Here is a 25,599-nt window from a genome sequence, read left to right as displayed (position 1 = left end):
TGTGTGTTAGCACTTGCATACTTGTTTCAGAACGCTGTCAATCAGTTGGCTCAGCTGTGCGACTCTCTGCAGTTGACCATGCTTAATCTGTTCAAGACAGCTCAGGTACTGCGGTGATGGACTCGGTCACTCAGTGCATATTTGGGGCTTTTTTTTACTAGCTGACACCTGGCAGAGGCAGCAGATGGCTGTTAACAGCTAAAACTCCTGGCTGATCTGTTTAATTCAGAGAACTTGGGTCCTCAGACTGGATCACAGCCCAGCGAAAGGTGGCGGAAGCTCGTTTGGCTGCCATTAGGAGAAGCCGAGAGTGTTTGGCCGACAGCATGAGCAGCTGGCACTGTTGACAGGGGCCGACTAAGTGGCCTGAACCTTCTGCAAAAAGAGCGGGAGGGATCAAAAGGGCAACTCCTACACTACAGGGGCAGGAGCACTTGGATGGCTGTTTCATCCCTCTTGACATCATGATTCACATAATAATGTCTTTGTATTTGTGTATGAATGTGACAGAGGGAGAGAACTTGAATGATGAAGATGATGAACAATTATTTTTGCTTTAGCCGAGAAGCAGAAAGAGAAACTACACACAGTACATCTGCATGGTAACTTTTTTGGACATGGAAAAACACACCCACATCCGCACACTCACACACAAAATCAGCACATTGTACTTTTTTTTCTTTTTACAAACCAAAACATTAAGCTCAATTTCTCAAACTGAGGATACATTTCTAGAGAGAGAATGCATTCATTCCAAGCAATGGCAATGAAGATTACAATATCTTGATAGAAGACAAACAGATTAATTACTTTATGGCTAAAACCTGAGTTATTCCAAAGTATTTCCATATGAAACTGCACAACAATGCACATCAAAAATAAATGATGCATCATTATTCTCATATGGAGTATTATTTGCATGACCAAAGCTATGCTAATATAATCATATGATATATATATACACACACACAATAACAGATGAATTTATATGTATAATCTGAGATTATCTGAGGGGTCCAGTCAAAACACAGAACCACATTATGACAGATGATTTTCAGCAGTTTTGGTGACAAAATCATAACCTTTTTTACAAGTTTGAATTCTTAATTCTCTTTTTGCTTTCAAGCTCAAGAGGCAAAGTAGACATGGACAGCCCAGATGTCTCTGCTCTATCATCTTTTGTTTATTTTTTCGGCCCTTTTATGCAAGTCCTTGATCCTTTTTCTGAAATTGAGGAGGAGAAATTGTTTTAGTTTCTCTTCAGCCTCCTTGTCCAGCCACTCCTCTTCCTCTCCAGGATGAAAGCAGATATGATCGTATTTGTATTTAGTTTGAGCTTCTTGGTTGAGCACTACAGTGAAGCAGAGTTCAGTCATTGGATCAGTTTTTAACTTGTTCCCCGTGGCAATGGATGGCTCAGCTTGACCCGCTATCCAGGTTTCTTCGTCACAAAAATTCCTCATAGTCCAAGAGTTTGGAGTGCTGGCGTGTCTTCCAAAGGCGGTAGAGGCGAAAGTCGAAGTACTTCTCAATCATCTCTTTGCCTTGATTGGAAAATGGGACAAGACAGGAAAGTTATAAAAATACACAATGTAATGCAAACAGATTATCCAGGTGGGAAAAAAAAGCAATCAGAAAACAGAAATATTCTCCACCACAATTTAGAAAATCTATAGCGAAGTTTAAAGGTGACATATCACGCTTTTTTCATCAATATATATTGGTCTAAGAGGTCCCCAAAACATGTATTTAAAGTTTATGCTCAAAAAAAACACTTTGAAATCAGATTTTGGCATGCCTGAAAAACCCTCTTCTTCAGTCCTCCTCAGAACACTCTGTTTTCTCTCTGACCACGCCCCCTCAGGAAGTGGATGTGCCTCGGCTCTCCAGCACGTTGATCTAATGTTTACATGTTGGCTGAATATACACGGCTGCTCAGAGATCATGTTACTTCAACCCTCTGAATCTGATCCAGAATCTGATCCTGACGGAGAGGTGCCTGCAGCAGGACCTTTCTGAAGGATTGGTCACAGATTTAGTGTTTCTTGTTGTTTTATTTATCAGTATGTCGACGTGTGTCTTGGTACACAGCTACGAACATGTAGCTATGTGGCTATGCTAACTAGCGTTAGCACTTATCCATGATAAATAAAAATCATCCACTAGATCTTCAAATCTGCAGACGTGGGGAGTAAAACCGACCTCTGCCAGAAAGGCAGCAGGACCTTTTCTGAAGGATTGGTCACAGATTTAGTGTTTCTTGTTGTTTTATTTGTCAGTATGTCGACGTGTGTCTTGGTACACAGCTACAGCTACGACATGTAGCTATGTAGCTATGCTGACTAGCGCTAGCACTTATCCATGATAAATAAAAATCATCCACTAGATCTTCAAATCTGCAGACGCGGGGAGTAAAACCGACCTTTGTGTTTATTAAGACAGCCTACAACTAGCATGCCTCCCTCCTAAGCTCCTTGTTAGCACACATTTGTGCAGGTAATGAAAAACAGAGGAGGGATTCAGTATTATTTTATACAGTCTATGGCTGAACAAGCTCCGAGCTCTGACTCCGTGACAGACCGGATATTGTTGTTACGTAACAAAAACACGGAAGTCTGAAACGGCTCGTTTCACACACATTTACAGAAAGGTGGAGAAATCAGAACAGGGGCAGAATGGATTTTTTTCATTCTCGGGGGGTTTGTAGACATGCCAGGGAAACATATTTCAGCTAGAGAACCATTAAAAAGTCAATTTTGCATGATATGTCACCTTTAAATGATTAGCATTAGTAGAGACAAAAAAACAGCTGCTTATACTGTGCATGTGGATCAACCAAATCTTGTAATACCCTGATGTGACATGTAAATGCCAGAGACATACAGTATACATGTACAGTATGTTCCCCCTATGATGCATGTGTTTGTATGACTGTTCAGACCCACCCTGTGCCGACAGCTCCAGCGGCGACTCAAATTCGACAGAATAAGGCCTCATCAGATTCTTCAGCTTCTGGAACAGCTGTTGAGCAGAGATAAGAGAGCGCACACCAATTAATCCGACTGCACTTGGATACACTGGCATAAGGGAGAGCCTTCATGTTCAGACACAACACACACACTCACAGCATAGACAGGAAGCAAATAAGGGCTATGAATCCAGCTTATTACTGCCAAAAAGTCATATGCACATTTTTCCTGAGCAGGTAAAAAGGAGGACAGAAAATGAGAGTAAATGTTGCAACGTTGGAGGGAGGGATCTCACTGTACCAGAGATTCAGAAAGGTTCAGAGTACAATCCCAGTCCCTGATCAAATAGAGATCCTTTTTGTATATCAAGAGAACCGGGAAAGAGAGCTGATAGTTTTTATTTGGAGTTTTCAAAGACTTTTTTTCTCATAACATAAATGAGCAGTTTGAAAATCAATCAAGTTATTCAAAAACCCTAAAATATTGCATCAATTCCTGGTTCCGGCTTCTGAAAAGTTTGTTGATGAAATCAATTTTAGATATTTTGACTGCACCATTTTTAATAAATTGAAGATAAAAAGTGCTCAACCAGCAGTGAAAATAACCTGCTTTAATTGCATTATAGACTTATGATTGGAGTCTTTCAGAGATTTCATTTTTCTTTCTGGAGTTGCCTTGGAGATGTGGTGCTGCTTTACATATTGGAAAATGTATCTCACTGAGTTATTGCTTGAATTTGCTCATTTGGATCTCAGTAACCTACCAGTCAGAGATATCAAAGACCGAATGCCCCTTTGTTTTCCTTTATGATGTTCAGAAGAAAAAGCAGCTTTCATTACTTGATTTTTCAGTCCTTTGGAAAAAAAAAGAAATGATAAAAGAAGATAGCTGGATGCCAGACGTGGAGGACAAATTGGTCAGGGAGAAGCGAGCAGCGTGGCTTGTCTTTAGAGCAGAGAGAGATGGAGGCAAAATATATTCTTAAATAATGTTCTGCAGGTCAAGTACTGTTTCCTCTGTCCTAGGGGGGCCTCACACAAGCTCTGAAGCCAAGATGGTTGTACATTTTTTGCTGACATGCTTTAAAATCTCTGGGTGGAAACTGGGTCAGAGTGCCTCTCTGACCTGCTTCCCTGCTGTTCTCCATCCTGAGCTATGGTTGTTACATCCTCCAAACTGAGTTTTAAAACAACAACTACAACATATCTTTAAGCCTCTGGTAACCCAAAAAAAACTTTCTAAGTAGGATATCCATGATCATATGTACACACTGTTATACTGTATATCTTCAAATATTAGAACTACATTTAAATTAACTTTGAAATATTATCAGTTAGGTTTTTGAAAATGTTACACTGATCACAATACAATCAATCAATCAATCAATCAATCAATCAATCAATCAATCAATCAATCAATCAATCAATCAATCAATCAATCAATCAATCAATCAACCAATCAATCAATCAATCAATCAATCAATCAATCAATCAATCAATCAGCCAACCAGCCAACCAACCAACCAACCAACCAACCTACCTACCTACCTACCTGCCCGTCGGTCTACCTACCTACCTACCTACCTACCTACCTACCTACCTACCTACCTACCTACCTACCTACAAATCTGGTGGATTTGGAGAAACAGTGGGCTGCATTTTTGGTGAGCCGTGGCGGAGTTGTGCTAAAGTAGTCCTGCATATGCTTCGTCTTCACTCAGGACTAATTCATCTAGTTGCTCAGAAAGCTCAGAGCTTAGCCAAACAGCTTTGTCTGTCATCTGAAGCACTGCCCTGCCTCCTACACTCCAGCCTCCGCCTCTCCAGGCCTCACATGTTTTTAGCCATTTGACCAAACGGCTCAAACATGTAGGTTTGAACGACACTCTCCATGTTGTGCCATGTTGTGTTGTGACTGTTGCCATGGTTTAGTTTGATAGTTGCCACACCCACAGTCCTAGAAAATGGCCTTAAGTGGAAAATACCTTTTTTACCCTTCACAGAGTAGACCTATTTGATATATAACTGGTCATTTTATGGATCCTGCATTAACCATAATGTTTTTGTCTTTTCAGAGAGATAGTGGTTTAATATACCATCTCAGTCAAAATCAACCCACTCCACCACGGCTGCAGGCCCCTGTCAATATTTAAGACTTTAAATATATACTCCATCAAATCAAATCAAATCAATTCAAATCAACTTTATTTACATAGCACTTTACACACAACACGGTTAATCCAAAGTGCCTTACAACAGACAATGAGGAAAACAAAGAGCAAATGAAGTAAAAACAACACAAACAGAGGAAGAGAGAGGGAAGTCTCCTCAATCATATCAGGATCTAAATCCCCGGGGCACAGCTGCACTTATCTGTATGCAGTGTATGACAATATGCTGTACTAGAAGGTGGGTGTGTGTATGAATTAAAGTATGTGGCATAAGGTATGCCCTATTTTTTGTATAGCCTGACTTCAAAACATGCAGTCCAATAGCTTTGGTTAAGCTTGTTGCTTTGCTGTATCAATTTATCTCCTGGATTGATGATTGAAGTCGTGGCTTGTGTGTTTTCAACAGTTTGTTTTTATACTACCTGAAGTGGATACAAGACAGATTTACAATTCCTGTTTAAAAAATGGATCCAAGCTGCTAATCTCCAGATAACTACAAGAGGTAAAGATGTGTCATCCATCTTTATATACAATCAGACAATGTTGTGCATTCTCCAGAAAGACTTGACCTTGAGTGCATCTATTAGAAGAACTACACTTCAAGCTGGAGCTTACGGGCCAATGTTAACAACTGACCTCATAAATGCTCTTTTGGGTAAATATCAGCAGATTTCTGTAGCCAAGGTCTAAATCTTAAGGAAAAAGTTTCCAAAATAGTAATGTCTGTAAAAGCAGTGTATAATATTTTTTATCCATGTGTCTTGCTAATAGCGACCAGGGCCCATCAGCACATCCAGCCATTAGCAATGAAAACGGGTCATTTGTACTAATGGTGAAAAAAAGATCAATTAGCGGTCTGCATGAGCCAGGTTAACGCCCCAACAAAGCATTACATTTAATGGAGGTAGACCCCACCATTACAGGTGCTAACAGCAGGATTACTGCACCTGTTGGTCTGTTTAAAGGATGGAGGACATCGTGCTTATGTGTTACCGTTTAAGACGAAATATGAGAAGACAACGGATATTTAGGGATCGAATGAATCCTTTGGAAAAGTATGACAATGTTGAAATATACAGCAAATTCAGATTTAGGAGACGCAACATAATTCTTGGTAACCTACCAGCAACACCGTGAAGTGAATCCTTCCCAAACAACTCCGTTAACAAGTCCTCATCCTTCAATGGGGGGACAGGTGGTCCTCCACCTGGACCACATTGGTGGCGGTGCTTGTTGCTCAAAGCCACTTTCATGTTGCTGATTTTATTTTGTAGGTCCTCTACTGTGCGCTCAGAAACACCACACGCATTAACCCGGTTCTAGATCTTCAGACAGACTTTCCCTTTCTCCTTGTTTGTTCTCTTTGAGGATCGACTTGCTGATAATATCTGTTTGTTCATTCTATAGTCTTCTAATAAAATGTCCATTTTTTCTTCTGCTGAAAAATAGTTTTTTCTTGATCTTCTCTCAGTCACAGCGGTACCCCTCACCATGTTTATTGCTGTTTATGTTTAGTAGGCATGCGCAATTCTAATTTGTTGGATCAGGGTTTTCCAGGAGGTTCCCTGGAAATATGAGATTTTGTACCAGTCTCGCTTTCATGCGCAATAAGTTAATTGTCCAATTATTTGCAGTCGTGCATGCGGCTAACGCTATGGCCAAATGGGCCGCTCCATAACGGTGCGTTAAGACTAATGGTCCTGTTTGTGTAATGGCTGGACGTGCATACAGGCCCAGGTTTATAGTTGCCCAAGTTTAAAGTTCTAACAACAGGGTCACAATTTTTAAAATGTTTGTATCCTAAAATTTGTGTGTGTGTGTGTACACATCCTTTTTAAAAGGTGAATAGAAAATGTTTTAAATTCTGTTTTCTGACTGAAGTTATATAAGGCCTACAGTAGGCGAGGCCCTGTATGAGGCAGTATCACTTTGGGGTCCTGGGACTCGGCTGAACCCTTGATACAATATATAAAAACACCAACTTTGTTGTTTTGGACTGAAGCACTTATGAAACAACTGCATGTGTTTGTGTGTGTCTGGAGGGGGAGGAGATATCACTGATGTGCAATCTGTTCTGCAGACTGCCAGACTGTCCATCAACCCCTCAGAGATCCACTTTATATAACAAAGCATTTTGGCAGACATGACTGAAACAGACAGTTAGGTCGGACAAACACCGCTGGCTATGGTGAGCATGTGTGTCTGCCAGCATGTTTGTGTTTGTTTTGTGTTTCTTTTAATGTGTCAAGTGCTTCTGTCTCCTATTTGTTCACGTCAGGCGGGGCTGTGGCATCACTGCTGTGTGCTCCATGGCCATAACCAATACCATTACACAGAGTTTGATAATAGTCACTGAGGAGGAGGGAGAGGGAGGGAGGGAGGGAGGGAGGGAGGGAGGGAGGGAGGGAGTAGTGAGACAGCCAGGGGGATAATACAGCTATTATCAGACAAAAAGGATTGAAACAGACACGGTGAAAGTAGAGGGCAGCAAACAGAGAAATGAGGAGGGAACACAGGATGGAGTGAGCATGAGGAGGTATAAACTATAATGAAAACAGACAGAAACAAAAGGTAATGTATACTCTATGCTTGAGACCGTGTTGTGAATATATTTGAATCATACTCAACGTCTGTCTACTGCAAGCAGTGGAACTGATTCCTGGTTCTGCATCAGATTTCACCATTCAAGATCTGCCTTACATTATACACATGCTTACTCCACAGTAATTAAATTACTGAGCGACAACGCAAGGGTTTCCCTTGTCTTGCTTACAAATATGACATCACTGTTGTGAAATTAATGCTCGCCAAAGTGATTGACTTTGTAATACCCTCTGAATGCACTGAGATAAAATGGTACCAAATCTTGGTGGAAACAAACTCTGCAATCAAACTGTTTCTTTTCTAATTAACTAGACTTTCTTTTCTTGTTGTTACAATCTTTCTCAGTTGCTTTGGTACATTTCTCAAATCATCCTCGACATTTGCAAAACAGTAAGTCATTTCTCAAAACAATTCATACAAAAAGCAAAACACCATGGATTACCTGCAGAAGCCAGTATCTCGCTCAAAATCCTTAGTTAATCTCTCAAAAGTAAATATCTGTGTCAATGAACATGTCAGTGCCATCAGAATGACAAGTCCTTGTGTCATTGTGTACGGATAAGACAGTCAAACTGCTGAGTCATGTTGTCAATATAACAGTGTGCTCTGGAGGGACGTTCTGATGTAAACTATGACTAAAGTTTTGATGACAGTTATTGTAAATTGTAAGTTACACCTTAGTGTATGTGGGAGATTGATTGCAAGAGACTGGACAAGATTCACTTTTAGGTATAAGTAAATGGTATATACATATATAAGTGTATATATACTTGCCAGTTGATGGTTCATTTGATGCACCTTTGAGCTATTTCAGAAAACTGGTTGATCATTGGTTGATCTAATACTTCACACATTTGTTAGAGTAAGTCAAGATTCACCTGGGAGCAATTTACCAATTCAGGACAGATTTAGAAAAAGGGTCTGATGGAAATGTACAGAAATATGACTGACATGTTCTGACAACATGTTCAACCATTTTGCATGTGAAGACTGATGCAATGAACTAATGCCTGAATGTTGTGGAGGGTGACACTATTCAACAGAGACCCATGATAATACATTTTGATCAACATGACAGAAGCACTTGATAATGTAGGAAACAGCAGAGAGTTGTACAGAATCATTTGCATGGATGTACCAAAGCATTTGCAACTTGTTCAAAGAAATGAGAAACTGCTTTTATGATGTGCACAAGTGATGCAATGATGTGAAGATTAAACAAGTAGTTTTGAGAATTTCAATTCTGATCTGAGAAATGTACCAAAGCCACTGAGAAAAACTGTAACAGACTTCCCTAGGGGTTTTGTATTTGTAAGAGAAACCACCAGCAGCCCAATGGTCAATCACAGTTCTTGTGGTCTTAATGCTGAATCTATGCAGACCTGCTGTATTGTTACTGTTTTAAGGATGTAGAAGTCAACTAGATATGGCAACTAAGTGATATGTCATCTCCCAGAGATGCTGAACTATCAGTTGAACCAAAAAGACTAACATAAGCTTGTGACTGATTGAATGACACCAAATGTTGAATTATCTTTGTGCTTATGGCTGACTTGCTGAAGTGTATTTGATTTTGAAAATATTGTTTAATATGAGTTTGATGTTTTAAGCAATGTTCATAGTGCACATTTGCAGGAAACATGTTGTTAGCATGTCTGTGAGTTTGTGATTTTAGTGTCTGTGTACCTTCTCTCCGTTGGGGTTTCCCAGGACATAGCATCCCATTATGTGGATGAGGTTCGGTTCTGGGTTGATCTTACTCATGAAGCGACTCAGTCTCCTCCAGAATCTAAATAAAGACAAAGTTTCATTAATTTTCCTCTTAAACATCATCAAACTGATGAACAGTTCACATAATTTGTTACACAAGAGATCTTAATGGTTGTACTTTGGCACAGAAACAAGTATCTTAAACAGAATCTGCAATGGCCAGGATGGTGACCCACATATCTCAAGTTTATAACTCTGTGGCAGTTTTACAGCCGTCCTCCTGAGAGTGTTGGATCACTTACAAAAGTAGAAAATTGTTCTTTTTAACAATGTATAGATGTAGAAAGAGTGTGGAATTATCCAAGTGAATATGTTTGATTCAAGTCAGAAGGCCTCAACAGATATTTTGATTAAAATGTAAAAAGTATAGCTAATAGCATCCTCATTATAGACTCGCATTAGAATCTTTATCACTAAAAAAAAGAGAGCACAGTTAACCTAAGTCAAATTCCTTGTGTGTTCAAGCATACCTGGCCAATAAAGCTGATTCTGATTCTGATTCTGATTCTAAATGTTGCCAATGGAAATGAAATACGTTGTCTTTGGGGACAAAACACTTACGTTTCGACAGGGTTTTTTTTTTTTTACAGGAAGTGTAATTATTATCCTTCAACTCTTCAACAGATAGAAAAAAGCAGCTAATCAAGTGCTTCACCCCAATTTTTTGGGGGGGTGAAAGAGGATGAAAGTAGGTGAAAAACCCAGCTAGTGTGACAGGTGGTAAGTTGAAATGCAAGGGTCATTAATGGTTTGAATGCTTAAAATAGATCTATGTCAATTAGAAGCACAATTCCAGCAGCCAGTCTGGCAGCTGTTATATCATGACATTGCAGATCATTGTGACATTGAAGGAAAACTAAGTCATAGATTCACATGGGTGTCCTTTCAATCTATCTCCATCAATCTGTGCCAAAGTCCCCTCTTCTGACCAAAGGTTTCATACCCTGGCATCACAAAATGTTTTAACTGTGTTACCTGTGTTGGTTTGTTACTGCTGAAAGGTATTTTTTTGTTGTAATGTGTGCTGTCATGTAGACTGTGATGAAGTGGTTAATATAGCTGTAATTTTAATGAAAAACTAAACCAGATATTATCTGGATGCTGATGTACATGTACATGGCATGTGAGAGCTCTGAGGAGAGGATTTGCTTGCTTTTCCCCTAGCAAGATAAGTTCCAGCTCTTTCAAGCTACTTTTGAAAATTACTTATTCGTAAATGGCTTTAGTGTCGTGCTCAATTACAATATTGTCTATGTATATGAGATGCTACCTGAAAATCTCACTAATTTTGTTTGCAAATGTGTGAAGTATCTTGTGACACAAGCAGACTACAGCTCTCTCCAGATATAAACACAGAAGTTTCTGCTTTTAAATGAACAGTTGGTCCGCAGCCAAATGATTTCAAATCCACAGCAAGCAACTTCACAGCTTTTATGTCAGCCAAATGGGGGCGTGGCCATTCTGGAAGCAGGGAAGTGATAATTGGCTGCTTGTTCTTAGTGTATGCCCAAAATAAAACGCAGCTTTGTGGTACAAACATCCTTTTATCTCAAAAATCCTGGAGACAGTTGTTCATGCTCAGTTAAAATTGTTTCTGGATGAGCATGAGGTCCTGGAGGTCTTTCAATCTGGCTTTAAAACTCTCCATAACACTGAGTCAGCTTTATTAAGAGTTTTAATGATATCCTCCTTGCAAATAACTCTGGTGACTATGTAATTCAGCCTTTAATACTGTGGGCCACAGTACCCTAGTGGTCCAGCTACGCCACCTAGTAGGTATCTGTGGTATTGCACTTGAGTGGTTCACATCATATCTGGCTGACAGGAGTATAAGTGTAAGCCTTGGAAATTTGGAGTCCAGCTCTGCCCCACTGCTGTATGGGGTTCCACAGGGGTCGATTTTAGGCCCCCTGCTTTTCTCTTTGTATTTACTGCCCCTGGGCTCCATCCTGAGAAAGCATGGCATCTCCTTCCATTGTTATGCTGACGACAGTCAGATATATGTGCAGCTAAAAAAGAGTAATGCTTCCTCCCTCACACCACTTCTGGCATGTCTTAAGGACATCAAAGGCTGGATGGCTTTAAACTTTTTAAATTTCAATGAAAAGAAAACAGAAGTGATGGTGTTTGGTCCCAGTGGCCCATGTGAACCCCCTCCTGTTGACTTGGGCCCTTTGGCAGATTATTTGAGGCCAACAGTCTCAAACTTGGGTTTTAAGATGGACAGTGATTTTAAATTGGATCGTCAAATTAGCTCTGTAATGAAGTCCAGCTTTGTTCAGCTTAGGCAGCTGGCAAAGGTGAAGCCTTTTCTTGCACAGCAGCACTTTGAGATATTAGTCCATGCCTTTATTACTTCTCAGCTGGATTACTGTAACGCACTTTATATTGGAGTTAGTCAGTCCTCCCTCGCACATCTCCAGTTGGTGCAAAATGCAGCTGCTCACCTCTTAACTGGAGTTCGTAAGAGGGAGCACATTACTCCAATCCTGGCCTCCCTCCACTGGCTACCTGAGCACTTCAGAGTCCATTTTAAGATTCTGTTATTTGTTTTTAAATCTTTATATGGTCTGGCCCCGCCTTACCTCTCTGAGCTCCTTCACCCCTACGCTCCTGCTCGGTGCCTCAGGTCAGCTGATCTGCTGCTCCTGGAGGTACCGAGGGCAAAACGATAGCTCAGAGGAGATAGAGCTTTTTCTGTTGCTGTTCCTAAATTATGGAATGAGCTTCCCCTCCACATTAGACAAGCCTCCACACTGTCCAGTTTTAAAACTCACCTTAAAACCCATTTTTATTCCTTGGCTTTCAACCCTGCATGAGACTCTGCTCCTGTTTTAATGTGTTATGATTGTTTTTTTTTTGTTGTATTTTTTGTTGTTGTAACTTGTTTCTATTGTTTCTATTGTTTTTATTGTTTTATTATCCTGTGTTTGAATTGTTTTATGCCTGCGTTGTTTCTCTATTTATGTCCAGCACTCTGTTCCGGCTGTGGTCGTTTTTAAAGTGCTTTATAAATAGAGTTGAGTTGAGTTGAGTTGAGTTTGGACTGTTATTTTTGTTATTATGTTATTGGTCCTGCTGTAACTTACTGGCTCATGTCCTCCTCCTTTTCCACCTTAGCAAAGGTTGCCACTTTATTCTTCAGTAAATACAGGTGACCCGGGCCTCCCTGAGAAACACACAGAAATCAAATGCATTAGCCCTATCACAGCTGCTAATTTGCCTCCACTTAATTAAGATCTTAAGAGATTAGATCCCAAAGGAAGCTACTTAAAGCAGTCTAGCTAGAAAATCCACATGTAGTGTACAAATAAACACTTAATCTCTTACATCCAAAGCAAAGCCTACAATTTCACAGGCATTACTTTTTTGTCGCTGACTCCTTCTTCCTCACCTGACAAAAAATTAGCATCCTCCAGAACTTGCTCCCTCTCCGGTAAGCTGTGAGCTTCTTCTCTATTTCCTCTGAGAGAGAGAAAAAAGGTTGATAGACGTGAACAACAGGGACCGAGACTGGAAAGAGAAGGGACTGTGGGAAGAGCTGCATTACAATGTACAGAGACGGGGAATGATATGAACAGGGAACACAAAGGGAGTCTCTGGAGGGCGAGTTCAAGTACAGGAACAGTAATAGACAGCAGAGACATTAATGGAAGGTGGTGTTTAAATTCAGTTGCACAGTGTGTACATGAGGCTGCAGGAAATGTCAGCCAAATAAAGCAGGTCAATGAAAAACTGCAATGTGAAATCAATACAAATTACTCTGAAACATACTTCCAATAACTGTGTGAGCTCTATTCAAGCAGAGTTCATTATTATCCTAGAAAACTCTAAAGGGCACTTTTTGTTCATGCTTCTGTTAAAGATGATTATTATCATTGTTCAGTATGTGGCAGTATGTGCACCAATTCAAAAAGCAGGATTAAAGTCATTTTGCAGGGATTTAACAGGTTCCAAATAAGCCAGATGAGCATTATCTTCAAGAGATTACCCTGCAGGAAGGGTTTAGCCTGGAGATATTTTTCTGCCCTCTACCTTCAGTAGTGTCACACAGATTTTCTCCACAGGCAAACTGCTGCACCTCAGGATCAAGACTAAAGGTGACTGACTTATCATGTCAGGAACTGGAGGAGAACTTTTAGATATAATCTTAAGTAAGAAACGGTAAGCATACACGTCTGTCTATTTATGTAGGCTATGATAGGATATGATTTATTGACGCAGTCGACAAAAATCAATGACAAAATGGTTGTTGATAAATAAAAAGGTCGATGAGTCATTGCAAATTTTGCTCAGTGGGCGGACACAAGACTGTTTTCCGGAGTTAAATTGTATGAGAGTGAAGGGCGCTGGTGGTCTAACGGTCTAAGCGCCCCACATACAGAGGCTATAGTCCTCATGGCAGAGGTCGTAGGTTCGATTCCATCCTCGACCATTGACTGCATGTCCTCCCCATATCTCTGCTCCCCACCTTTCTTGTCTCTCCTCAGCTGTCCTATCCATAAAGGCAAAAATGCCCCAAAAAATATAACTTTAAAGGTGACATATCACGCTTTTTTCATCAATATATATTGGTCTAAGAGGTCCCTAAAACATGTCTTTAAAGTTTATGCTCAAAAAAACACTTTGAAATCAGATTTTGGTCTGCCTGAAAAGCCCTCTTCTTCAGCCCTGCTCAGAACACTCTGTTTCCCCTCTGACCACGCCCCCTCAGGAAGTGGATGTGGCCTCGGCTGTCCAGCACGTTGATCTAATGTTTACATGTTGGCTGAATATACACGGCTGCTCACAGATCGCGTTACTTCAACCCTCTGAATCTGATCCAGAATCTGATCCTGACGGAGAGGCGCCTGAAGCAGGACCTTTCTGAACCATTGGTCACAAATTTAGTGTTTCTTGTTGTTTTATTTATCAGTATGTCGACGTGTGTCTTGGTACACAGCTACGAACATGTAGCTATGTGGCTATGCTAACTAGCGCTAGCAGTTATCCATGATAAATAAAAATCATCCACTAGATCTTCAAATCTGCAGACGTGGGGAGTAAAACCGACCTTTGCCAGAAAGGCAGCAGGACCTTTCTGAACGACTGGTCACAGATTTAGTGTTTCTTGTTGTTTTATTTGTCAGTATGTCGACGTGTGTCTTGGTACACAGCTACAGCTACAGCTACGACATGTAGCTATGTAGCTATGCTAACTAGTGCTAGCACTTTTCCATGATAAATAAAAATCATCCACTAGATCTTCAAATCTGCAGACGTGGGGAGTAAAACCGACCTTTGTGTTTATTAAGACGGCATACAACTAGCATGCCTCCCTCCTAAGCTCCTTGTTAGCACATGTGTGCAGGGAATGAAAAACGGAGGAGGGGTTGAGTTGTATTTTATACAGTCTATGGGCTGAACAAGCTCTGAGCTCTGACTCCGTGACAGACCGGATATTGTTGTGACGTATGAAAAACATGGAAGTCTGAAACGGCTCGTTTCACAAACATTTATAGAAAGGTGGAGAAATCAGAACAGGGGCAGAATGGATTTTGTTTCATTCTCGGGGGGTTTGTAGACATGCCAGGGAAACATATTTCAGGTAGAGAACCATTAAAAGGTCGGTTTTGCATGATATGTCACCTTTAAAAAGAAATTGCATGAGAGTGAGAAGTCTTGCACCTTTACCATCTTTGCTGACAGTGGCCGGTAAACAACAGGTACATTTCACATAGCAGAAAATAATACAGGAGTGAGACATCTTGCGTTCATACTATCTCTGCTGATTGTAGCACATTCAAAACGACAGGTAGGCCAAACAAATCATACCAACATGGCGGCGACATCACGCTGTAAACGTTTTACATTTCTAAAGCATTAGACTTAAAGCTGCAAATAAAAGAGATGCCTGCAAGATCTGTAAACTGCAACTTGCTTTTCTTTGCAGCAGGTCAGCGTTTGCAGAGGAAGCATGGTGACATTCATCTTAAAGGCCCAAAACCAGAGTCCCACTGTGTGAGTTTTACATTTTCAGTCCCTCACTTTAGAATCTTTTATAATCTTTTTCTCTCGCTTTTTGTTTTTCACTCCTACCATGAAGCAATGGAGCAAACTCTGACCATGTTAACATCATAACTAAATCATTTGTCTAACCTGATTTAAGATTGTTAATGGCATGTTCAGAGTCTAAAATGATTATGTTCAATTAAAAAGCTGATTGCTGATTGAATATGGGATTAGTTGAATAATCATTTCAATAACCAATACCTAGTTGACTATCAAAATACTTGGTAGTTGTAGTCCTAATACATAACTCATAATAATTGCATATATACATTCCTGAGACAAATAATTTGACTTTAATGTTACACTTACTTCTTGCCTTAAAATTACTTCAAATGTTAATTTAAAATAAAAAAAATGTCTAATTTTACTTTTATTAAAATCAAATTTAAATATTTATGATTTTAATAACTTTGGAGTGGTTTATATGTTCCACCTTAGTGCAAGTCTTTTCAAAAAGGTAAAAGGGGACTGTTTACTCACCCAAAATATCATCAAAAGTTGCATGTTCATGGTCCTAGGAAAAATTCATATTCAAAGAAAACAGTTATTTAACACTGTAAGATACTCAAGTTTACATTGCATTTTGGCACTTCTTTCCTGAATCATTTGCATACTTGGTATGTCTATGTTATGTATCTGCTGGCACACATGCCAATATTAGTATATTCAACTCACATAAAGGATGGGGATGATGGATGGGTCATCCCTGCGGATTATTGTGGGAACGTACTCCGCCTTGGGCACCTTAGAAGAGATCAGCTAAAGGTGAAGGAGAAACAGAGCAGGGAGATAAAGGGTATTTTATTTAGATGTTAGGAACTGAAAGAGGCAAAGACGGGAGAAAATGAAGCAATGTTGGAGAAAAAGAGGAAGAGAATGCTTGAGTTTCAGAGACATTATAGAAAAAGAGAACTCATACTCCTGGAGGGAATGAGCCCTTTAATACAGTCACAGTTGTTTGATAGTGAAAACCTTAGTTACTTTTAAGATACTGCACCTGCATACTAATCTTATTTTAGATTAAGCTTATTGTAACTTAGGTGTTTTACTTGTGTGAAAAGCTTAAATTAACCAGATCCTAAAGCAGTCTTCGTTATGCCTTTGTGTTTTGATTACAAGGGATAGAAGAAAATCAATCCAGATTGTTCCCCTAACATTTATGTCCAGGGTCCACATCTTTAAAAATACTTTAAACACATAAAGGGGGAAAGGATCATGGCCACTTTTGCACCAAGAATTGTGCATCATTTGTCCCCACTACCTGCTCCGTCTCAAGGTCTCATTTCCAAAGCACAGTGTGCTAATGATATTGAAGCCTGTAGTGGTTTAAGTGCACCTCATATACAGAGGCTAGGCCCCAGACACAACTATTTGCTGCATGTCCTTGCCACTCTCTACTCTCCATATATCCTGTCTCTCTTTGGCTATTGTATCTAGTAATGGATAAAAAGCCCACAAAAACGCTAAATAAAGAAAAGGAAAGTACATCTTACATACTTGACTAGGAATGAGCTCTCCAGATAGCAAGGGGCTAACTAAGGAAGCCATTGCATTGCCTCCAAAAAAAAAGATATTACCTCTTTGGGACTTTTAGCATCTCTAAAGTCAGTAAATTACTTCCTCTCCTGTTAAGAAACATTTTCCCTCTCTGTCTACAAACCATATATGGAAAACAAAATGGGCAGAACAACCCTCAAAGCGGGCACATTTTTTAATTTGTAAATGCTGTTCTTTTGTGTAGAGTTAAAATGTTAAACTGCACTGCAGAGCTGAAACAACTTCAATTCACTAAGCTTGAATACCCAAGACTAATCAGAAAAAAACACACACCAACACATTACAGGGAAAAACACCACATCAATAATCCAGTGAGGAAACGCAGAACATAAACTTACACTAACAAAGCTCTCAGTGGTAAAGCAGTGCCATGTCTAAAATAGCTCATAGTGCGCTATTATCTTTCCATAACATTGCATAGTACAGGCCTGCTTCTGGTACATAAGGTTTTCAATAATAGTATGGGAGGCAGAGCCTTCAATTATCAGGCTCATACTTTTTGAAACCTTTTACCAGTTTGGGACACACTCCATACTTTTAAGACAAGACTGATAACTTCCCTTTTTTGTAAAGCCTATAGTGAGGGCTGGCTTGGGTATGCCTTTGAACAGTCCTAGTTATAGAGCTATAGGCTTAGACTGGAAAGGGACTTGACACCCCAAGCTACACTCTTTTCTCTCTCTATGCATTCACGTTGCATTAATGCATTTCACCATGTTAATTTCTTAAGATCTAACAAGCCATATTAGGCCCCTCTGACTCTAAGTACTGCTATTATTAGAAATACTATAACCCTTATGCCCTCTCTCTCTCTCAACTAAAACTGTGAGGGCTGATGTTCAACTTTTAGAATTTTGTTCGGCCTGATGAATAAACATTTTACCTTGCCCTTAGTCTGTAAGTGCTTGCTCATGGTGTAGGTGGATCTTCATGAATACTAAAGCATTGAATATAAGTTAGACCTGCTACATTGGGAAAGTGTCATGATAAAGAATTGTAAATGTATTGAAATCAGGACATCAGTTGTATATATAATATGATAAGGGCTATTTGATGATCCCTTACCATAATTTTTGGAGGCACAAAGTCATCTCCTTCACAGGCCAGCCGCTCCATCTCCCTCTCCTCTTCCCAGTCGACATTGTCATCAACGCCTCCCTCATCCAGGGTACCACACGAGGCCTGCAATTCTCCACCTAGAAGGAAATGTATCACACTGGTAAGGGAAAGGACTGAGATAATGGGCAGAAGTGTTGGATGGGAGCCAAGAAAGGCGACGCTGAAAGAGAAAATCTGAGAGTGAAAGACGGATTTGTGTCCGGATAGTGGGGAGAGGTGAGGTGATGGTGAAAGAGAGAGAAAGGATGGAGTCGTTAATAATGGAGGTGACGTAAGAAAATGATAGATGGAACAGGAAAAGATAGGACAGCTGGCTGAAGCAGAAGATGACAGATAATGATATAAAGGCAGGATTTCTGACTTGGAGAACAATGACGGGGCTACTTTTCAAAGAAATGAAAGAGTTATGAACCATCAAGTCAATATCCTTTGACTTATAATCCGTGTATCATTAATATGCACTGTTTTTAGATTACTATATAATACAATGACCATCGGAATAATACTGAGATGAGATGATATTGGGTTTTCTGTCACGATTTATAACATCACTCCAATACTCGCATAAAAAAGTAACACAATGAGTCAGAGGCACTCATTCTTATCCCAGCTTGTAATTGCCTAAAACCCTCTACTGGGTCTTGGATTATGGCACCAGACATAAAGTATAAATGCTAATACATATGCTCAAACACTACACCATATTGTTATGTTAGACAGCTATCACTGCTTTCACAGCAGTATGACAATTTTACAAAATGTGGTAATATAATCAAGAAACAAGTAAATCATTAAGATATTCATCATTACTGAAATTACCAGGGGCTCCCTATCAGTGGTAAAGCACAGCTGTCCAATTATTAAATAGCCGGAGGGAGGACTCATTAAAGAGGTGACAAACTCATTAGTTAAAAGATTCAACAATGAAATTATTACTTTCACATAAGGAGAGAAAACAACTTAGTGTCATGGTTTTTTAATTTCTGGTATCTTAACAATTCTCAGTCACATAAATCAAACTTGAAAGTAACAAAGCGATGGTTAACATCGTTTATTCAACCTGGGTTTGTTACTGCTGAAAAGACAGTGTCCACAGTAAAATTACATTCAAACAGTGACTAAAGAACCAATGGGAACAGACTCGTACTGAAAATAATGCAAGGAAAATGTAGTAGCTTGTTTGAAGTAGAATCCTCACAATATATTTGCTGAAAGTATTGTACAGTTTTTCTGTCACAGCCTGGCAAGACCTCTAGTGGTTGAACCAAGCAGCAACTTCCAATGTAAAATATAAAGAAAACGTGGAAGAGCTAAAAACTGCAGTTCCTTGAGTCCCCACTTGAGACTGGCTCCAAAAGCCAGTGAATCACCATTAACACGCATGTTACTATGCCCATCTTTATGGCAGAAATAAACATGTTTGCAGCTTGGTGCAAATTGTTATGGTCTGAGTAGCCCATATCTGTATTTGTGCACACTATGGGGGTCAAGAGGTTGGGTTTAACTGCACCTATTTGCCTCTCACTTGGTCAAAGTTAGGTTGAGTTGGCACTTCCAATATGGCAGCCACCATAGTTCGGCTTTATAACCCCTCTTGGAAACACATGGGTGACGTCACTGGGAATACATCCGTTTTTTAAATATAGTCTATGGGTTGTACTGTGAGTTATTTTATACCTTTTATTTAATGCGTCTTGAGTGATCTGAACATAAGTGGACAGCCAGATGTAAACACACCCATGATTGATTAGGGGTGTATTGAAATCCAAACCATCAGGCCAGATTTGGAGGTTGTTTGGGATATATTTGTACATTTGTCACATTATAGGTGTAGTAGGGTTTATGTTACTTTGTGAAAGGTCAAATTGAAAGGCTGCTTACAGTTCAACAATCATGTTGAGTGAATGACGAACTCTTGTCATTTTTCAGATTTGATACTTCTCCTCATGTCTTGTGAAAATCTTTGACTTTTGTATTATTCTGCATTAAAGCAGGCTTTGCGAGTACACCTGTATGGTGACTCATATAGATAATAAGAGATGGAAGCATTTTATTTTACAGCTCCATCTGCAGACAAGGTCTTAGGGCTGGATGCCTGCACGTAGGTGGCAAATATGCCCCAAAACCAGTTTTTCATTGTTGGGTTAGTTCAGCCCAGTGTGGATACAGACACTTCAGAGATGAGTCCAGCAGCTACAGCATGGATCCGCCTGTTTGTCACACTGATCCGTCTGCAGTAGAGCTCAGACACTCAGACACTCACTGACACACAAGTGTGGATGAACATCAGGTTTGTTGATCAAAGGACGTTTTTGGATCACGTCTTAACTTGTGTCCATATGAAACTGCTACCTCGCTCTTGCTCGTCCACAGGAGTGCAGTTTTCTCTCTGATCTGTGAGTCTGACTCACAGACCACTCGTCTCAATCTTCTGATGTTATTTAAAGGCCAATGAAGGTGAATGAGGCTATGTGTTTATTTGCATATTGAGTGAAGAAGTGCGATTCGATCACAAGCGGTCGCTTGATACGCATTAGGGATGTATGTTTTTGCCAGGTGTGAACAGGAACTGAGACACTGCCCTAGATGCTTAATCTCTTGCAGGTTAGCATTTAAAGTCAGCTTTGTGTCATGTCAGCTGTGCTGATCAAATACATATCTCAAACTATTCTTGTCACAAACTTTTTTGTAATTTGTTGGTTTATTTATTTGTATAAGGATACATGCACACCCAATGTGTTAACATAGCTTTTCATGATTTGTTTGCTGATGATTCAATTAACATGTCATTAACCAATGACACTGACAATGTGAGCTTGAGACAAAAATTTTATTGTTCCAGATTAAGTGTATGCAGTTTCTTTATTATACATGGCACATAAGCAGGGGCGTGTCCAGACTTTATTGACAAGGGTAATGCCATAAGCAGGGGTGGCCAGCATGTACGTGCACACATGCACAAGCTCATACCACTTAGCCTTTCTGTCTTCCCTATCTACTGTCGCAACTATAAGTGTCACACTGCTCCTGTGAATTTATTATTTTCACTTGAAAAAAGAAACACAACAGAGTGGAAACACAAATCCTCTATGCTAAATCTTTAAGGACTTATAAAGATTTTCTTCCAAAGTCACAATTAATGGCGCTAACAAAAACAAATTGCAATGTTGAAATACAAAGAACTACAGCAAACCTGTTTACATATCCCAAATAGTTGATTTTAACACAAGTCCCGCCTCTGACAAGGCAAATAGCCAATCATAGTTTAGGATTTTGGAGTGTGGCACTCCTTGCCACCCCCTGGACTACCCCTGCACCAAGGGCTTATCAAGTTATTAGCATTTGTACCAGTATTGGCTATATTTGTATCAGCCTCCAGTATCAGTCGAAGTCTAGTCTATTGCAGAGGAAAAAGTGGTAGAGGATGACAATAGGGGGGGATAAAAAGGAATATTAAGGAGTAATGCCATCCTTCCACAGAATAACAGCTTTCCATCAGAAATGAGAAAGAATGAGGCATGAACCACATCATTACATTGTTATCGACACTTCATTTATCTTTCATCACACTGTGAAACAAACAAACAAACACTGAAGATGGAGGTGGAGGAAAAACATAAAACCACAGAGACGGCGACGTAGACACACAGTCCATGCAAACAGTGTGTGTTGATACATGTATTCAAAGCCTTTTAGAAACACTTGGACACACTTCTCACACATTCTTGCGTTAACATTTGCACCAGCCAACGCACTCAGACTGAGACGCACACTCTCAGTTTGACATACTCACAGAAAGAGAGAGCATCACACAGTTGGAGAAAGACCCACGGTCATAGGGAGACAGATGGACAGGGTCAGAGTCACAGCAGAGACAGTCAGTTTGGACGTGTGATTGATTGTTTTATGCGTGAATGTCTGTGTGTATTCTTGATCTGCCAAAATCAGGAGCTAAACTATGAGACGTGATAATATGTCAACATAGAATACTACAACGTACTGTCATATCATGAGTCCTACCTGGGATTTGGGATTATATACAGGCTGCCAATGCAATGATATACACTTGATGGAAAGTGGCTTTAACTTTTTATCAACTAAAATTTTTCCAATTAAAAGTACTGATAAAATCATGAGTTATAGAAGGCTGCCTGCCAGTTGGCCAATTAAAGTAGCCTGGAAACCAGACAAATGCGCTAGCTCATGTTTTATTAAGTTTGGCAAATGCCTTGGGTCCCCCTCCCATTGAAACACATTTATATAGCCAATATTACCCCGGTCAGGCCAATAACAACAATTTATCTATGGAGCAAATTAAATTTGACTCCAAAAATAAGTGCTGTTGCTATTTTTGCAACCAACAAAGATGGCTGCCACTGATGTACAAGTTCTGGTTGCACTATCATGCAACATAAACAAACTGAACAGAAGTACAAAGAGTTCATAAATGTTGGGTACTAAATCATGTTCTAAATTATAGAAGCCTTTTTCTTTTAGTCAGTATTCAAAAACATTTGAGTTTAGCTTTGCTGTGAGATTAAAAAAATACTCCTTTTATGAGAATTGTCCTTATTTGAAATCTGCTGAGGAAGATAAGAATGAAGATATAAAGAATACAAAATAAAAGCAGGGAAAAATACTTCAACTGAATAACTAATAAAACAACCCTGAAATAAACATTGTCAAGAAAAGTTGCTATGTTTCCTGAAGATACAGTATGTAATAGGATAGAAGTTGAACATCTTCCAAATAGGACAACACTAATAATTTACGAGTTCCTAAAAGATGCACTCAGCCAGCTTTATATCGGACCTTAATAGCTGTCAGTACTTGTTCTTTTAGGATCCTGTACTTAGTTAAAGCAGTTTCTTGGTTGACCTCCGTCTGAGGCTGCAGATGATTTGGCCTTATGCCAGCTGTACTCGACACTGGCGCCTCATTTATCAAAGTGCTGATTACCAGTCCTTCTTTATGGCTGGGAAACACTGCTGAGTGGCTTTCAACTCCATATGAGCCACCTGTCTGAGGAAATTAATTAATAACAAAAAAGTACCATGCAAGCAGAAAGCAAATAGGAGCTAATCAACCTGCCAGTCAATATGCAAGGGCATGAAGGGTCAGGGGAGTAATAGATGTTCAAAGCATGCCCCAACAACTCTCACTGCAGCTGTTTTAGTAGATAAAAACTCTTGTATCGGTGTAAGTATCATGCTAGGATACCACAGTGAAAACACGTAGAGTAAAAAAAAAAAACAGATTTAAATTTACTCTTGCGTCAAAACCCATGCAACCAATAATCCACCATGGAAGTGCTAATATCTGCGGTTACCCCTTTCTTCCAGATGACAGTGGGCTATATAACAATATGACCAAATGGATTCTCTCAGCAAAACATGGCAGCACAGCACAAGCATCATCACTACTGTCCCAATGCACTTGTACACACTCAGAACCCATCTTGTTTAAAGAGCAAATGATCTTGGGCCCATGTTGGTTTCAATTATCATGTTGATCTTATATTGAGGTGTAGTCAGGAGCAGGTCAGGTTAGTGTATTGTTATTTCTGCCATTTTGCTTTTAAGTGACGGTGCAAAAGATAAACAAAAGCTGAGCTCTGTCCAGGTCCACACACTCATTCATTGCTCCCTACTTAGAGAGTTGTCTGGAGTGGACTTTAAAGCTAACCCAAAGGCATATTCTACTCGGACTCTGCTTGCCAGGATCAAATTACAATTATATCATTACAACTGTATAATAAAAAAGGTGTGGCTAAATGCTGGCTGTGGGTTTGTATAACAACATCATGTTTAAGTGTTTACTGATAATATGCTGAGTGTATTTTCCTAAAATAATCAAAAGTAATCACAATAAAACACAGAATTGTTAATAAGATAATGAAACCATTTTTTTCCAAAACATACTGCATACAGTCTGTGGTCTTTTGTCAGTCTTCATTATAAGGAAAAATTAATGTTACTCTTTAAAAAACACTTCACTCTTTTTGAAACAGCCTCTTGATTTCCATGAAAATGCCACCTTTCGTCATTTTCCTTTACACGGCTATGCATGAATGTAACTCACTGTATCCCACAATGCAATGTGGGATACAATGAGTCTGCAATATAGGGTATAATAATTTTTGGCATTTGGACAGAACTACGAAATGGCACGTATCCCTTGAAGTGCACTTCATAGTGCGCAGTGTGTGATTTCAGACACAGCCCTGGTCTAAAGTCAGTGTCGCAGTACTTCCCTGCTATGTAGAAGGTGCATTAGTAAGTAAGCAAGATGGGCTTACATGACACTTCACACTACACTTCCTCTTTACTTTTTCCACACAGGGATGCAAAGCAGGACTCCTACTCCTAGTGACCTGATATGTGTCACTCCTGCAGTTCTCTTAACAGATATTTAAATTAGTGAGCAGCTACTTCTCACAAGCTCCCTCAGCTTTTTCAGTCAGATAATGAACAACTGTAGTCAACAACCACCTCAAAACAAGTCTAATTCTGTGGGAAACACAGAGGTTAACAAGCTAATCTGACAGTTGATTAATTAGCTGCAAGTACAGACTACAGAGCTTTGCAGACTTGGCATTTGTGAAGCCCCTGCTACACTCAAACAACATCCTCCAGCCGAACCGGAGGCTTCTTAAAGCCTCAATTTGAAGCCCCATTTTTGTCTGTCTTCATTAGCACCAGCTTATCTAATTAATGCAGTAGCAAAATCTGTGTGCGTGCGTGCATGTTTGTGTATCTGTGTGTATGTACATGCACGTGCCTGAGTCTGTGTGAACTCACTGTCTTTGGGCTCATTGGGAGAGTCAGTCTTGACAGGGGTGGGGTCACTCCAGGAACGGCTGAAACTCTTCGATCTACGCTCAGCGAATGCTAGTACAGGCGGGGAGAGATAGTCACTCACATACACACCGCTCACACACGCTAACAAGCCCCTAAAACTGGCCCAATTCCTGTATACACTCACCACCTAGAACACAGAAGTGCAAAGGCGGATGCAGCTACAAGTGCACAAATATAGAGGACATACAATGCCATCCCTCCTCTGCTTACCAAACACACAAACAAATGCCTGCACGGACAAAACCATCAAACAAACAGACAATACGCAAACAATCATATAGTATCTTTATGAAGGTTCCTGCCACACGTTTCGGTCCAGTTAGTCGCCAGAGCAGATTCAAAATGACTCTTCTTGTTTCACAGATTTACTGCGCAGAAACTGATAACATCCAGCCTGCTTTGAACAGTAATCACAGTCCTCTCAGAATATTTTTAGACTACTTGAAAGTGTTTGACACGGTTAATCAACAGTGTCCCTCAAGGCGCCAAATTCTTTGGT

The 25,599-nt window shown here is 39.9% G+C and overlaps 1 protein-coding gene and 1 long non-coding RNA gene across 4 annotated transcripts in view; one reads left to right on the top strand and one right to left on the bottom strand.

Annotated features, from left to right (window-relative positions):
• Positions 1 to 491: 491 nt before the first annotated feature.
• LOC117830721 (NMDA receptor synaptonuclear signaling and neuronal migration factor) overlaps positions 492 to 25,599 on the bottom strand; it is a 60,410-nt gene continuing 35,302 nt past the window's right edge. Inside the window, 9 exon segments of the mRNA XM_034708971.1 lie at positions 492 to 1,544; positions 2,946 to 3,021; positions 9,430 to 9,532; positions 12,603 to 12,682; positions 12,908 to 12,978; positions 16,045 to 16,078; positions 16,240 to 16,323; positions 18,187 to 18,317; positions 25,041 to 25,130. Coding sequence (XP_034564862.1) covers positions 1,447 to 1,544; positions 2,946 to 3,021; positions 9,430 to 9,532; positions 12,603 to 12,682; positions 12,908 to 12,978; positions 16,045 to 16,078; positions 16,240 to 16,323; positions 18,187 to 18,317; positions 25,041 to 25,130 — 767 coding nt within the window. The 3' untranslated portion in view covers positions 492 to 1,446.
• Positions 15,289 to 25,599, top strand: part of LOC117830722 — a 42,003-nt gene continuing 31,692 nt past the window's right edge. For 2 of the 3 annotated variants that reach the window (XR_004634827.1, XR_004634829.1), the window contains exon 1: positions 15,318 to 15,513. This is a non-coding gene — a long non-coding RNA (uncharacterized LOC117830722). The other variant, XR_004634828.1, reaches the window with a different exon arrangement.

This window comes from Notolabrus celidotus, chromosome 19 (assembly GCF_009762535.1).
Source record: "Notolabrus celidotus isolate fNotCel1 chromosome 19, fNotCel1.pri, whole genome shotgun sequence".
Taxonomy (NCBI): Eukaryota; Metazoa; Chordata; class Actinopteri; order Labriformes; family Labridae; genus Notolabrus; species Notolabrus celidotus.
Note: the sequence above shows the minus strand (reverse complement) of the source record. Positions and strands in the feature narration are given on the sequence as shown.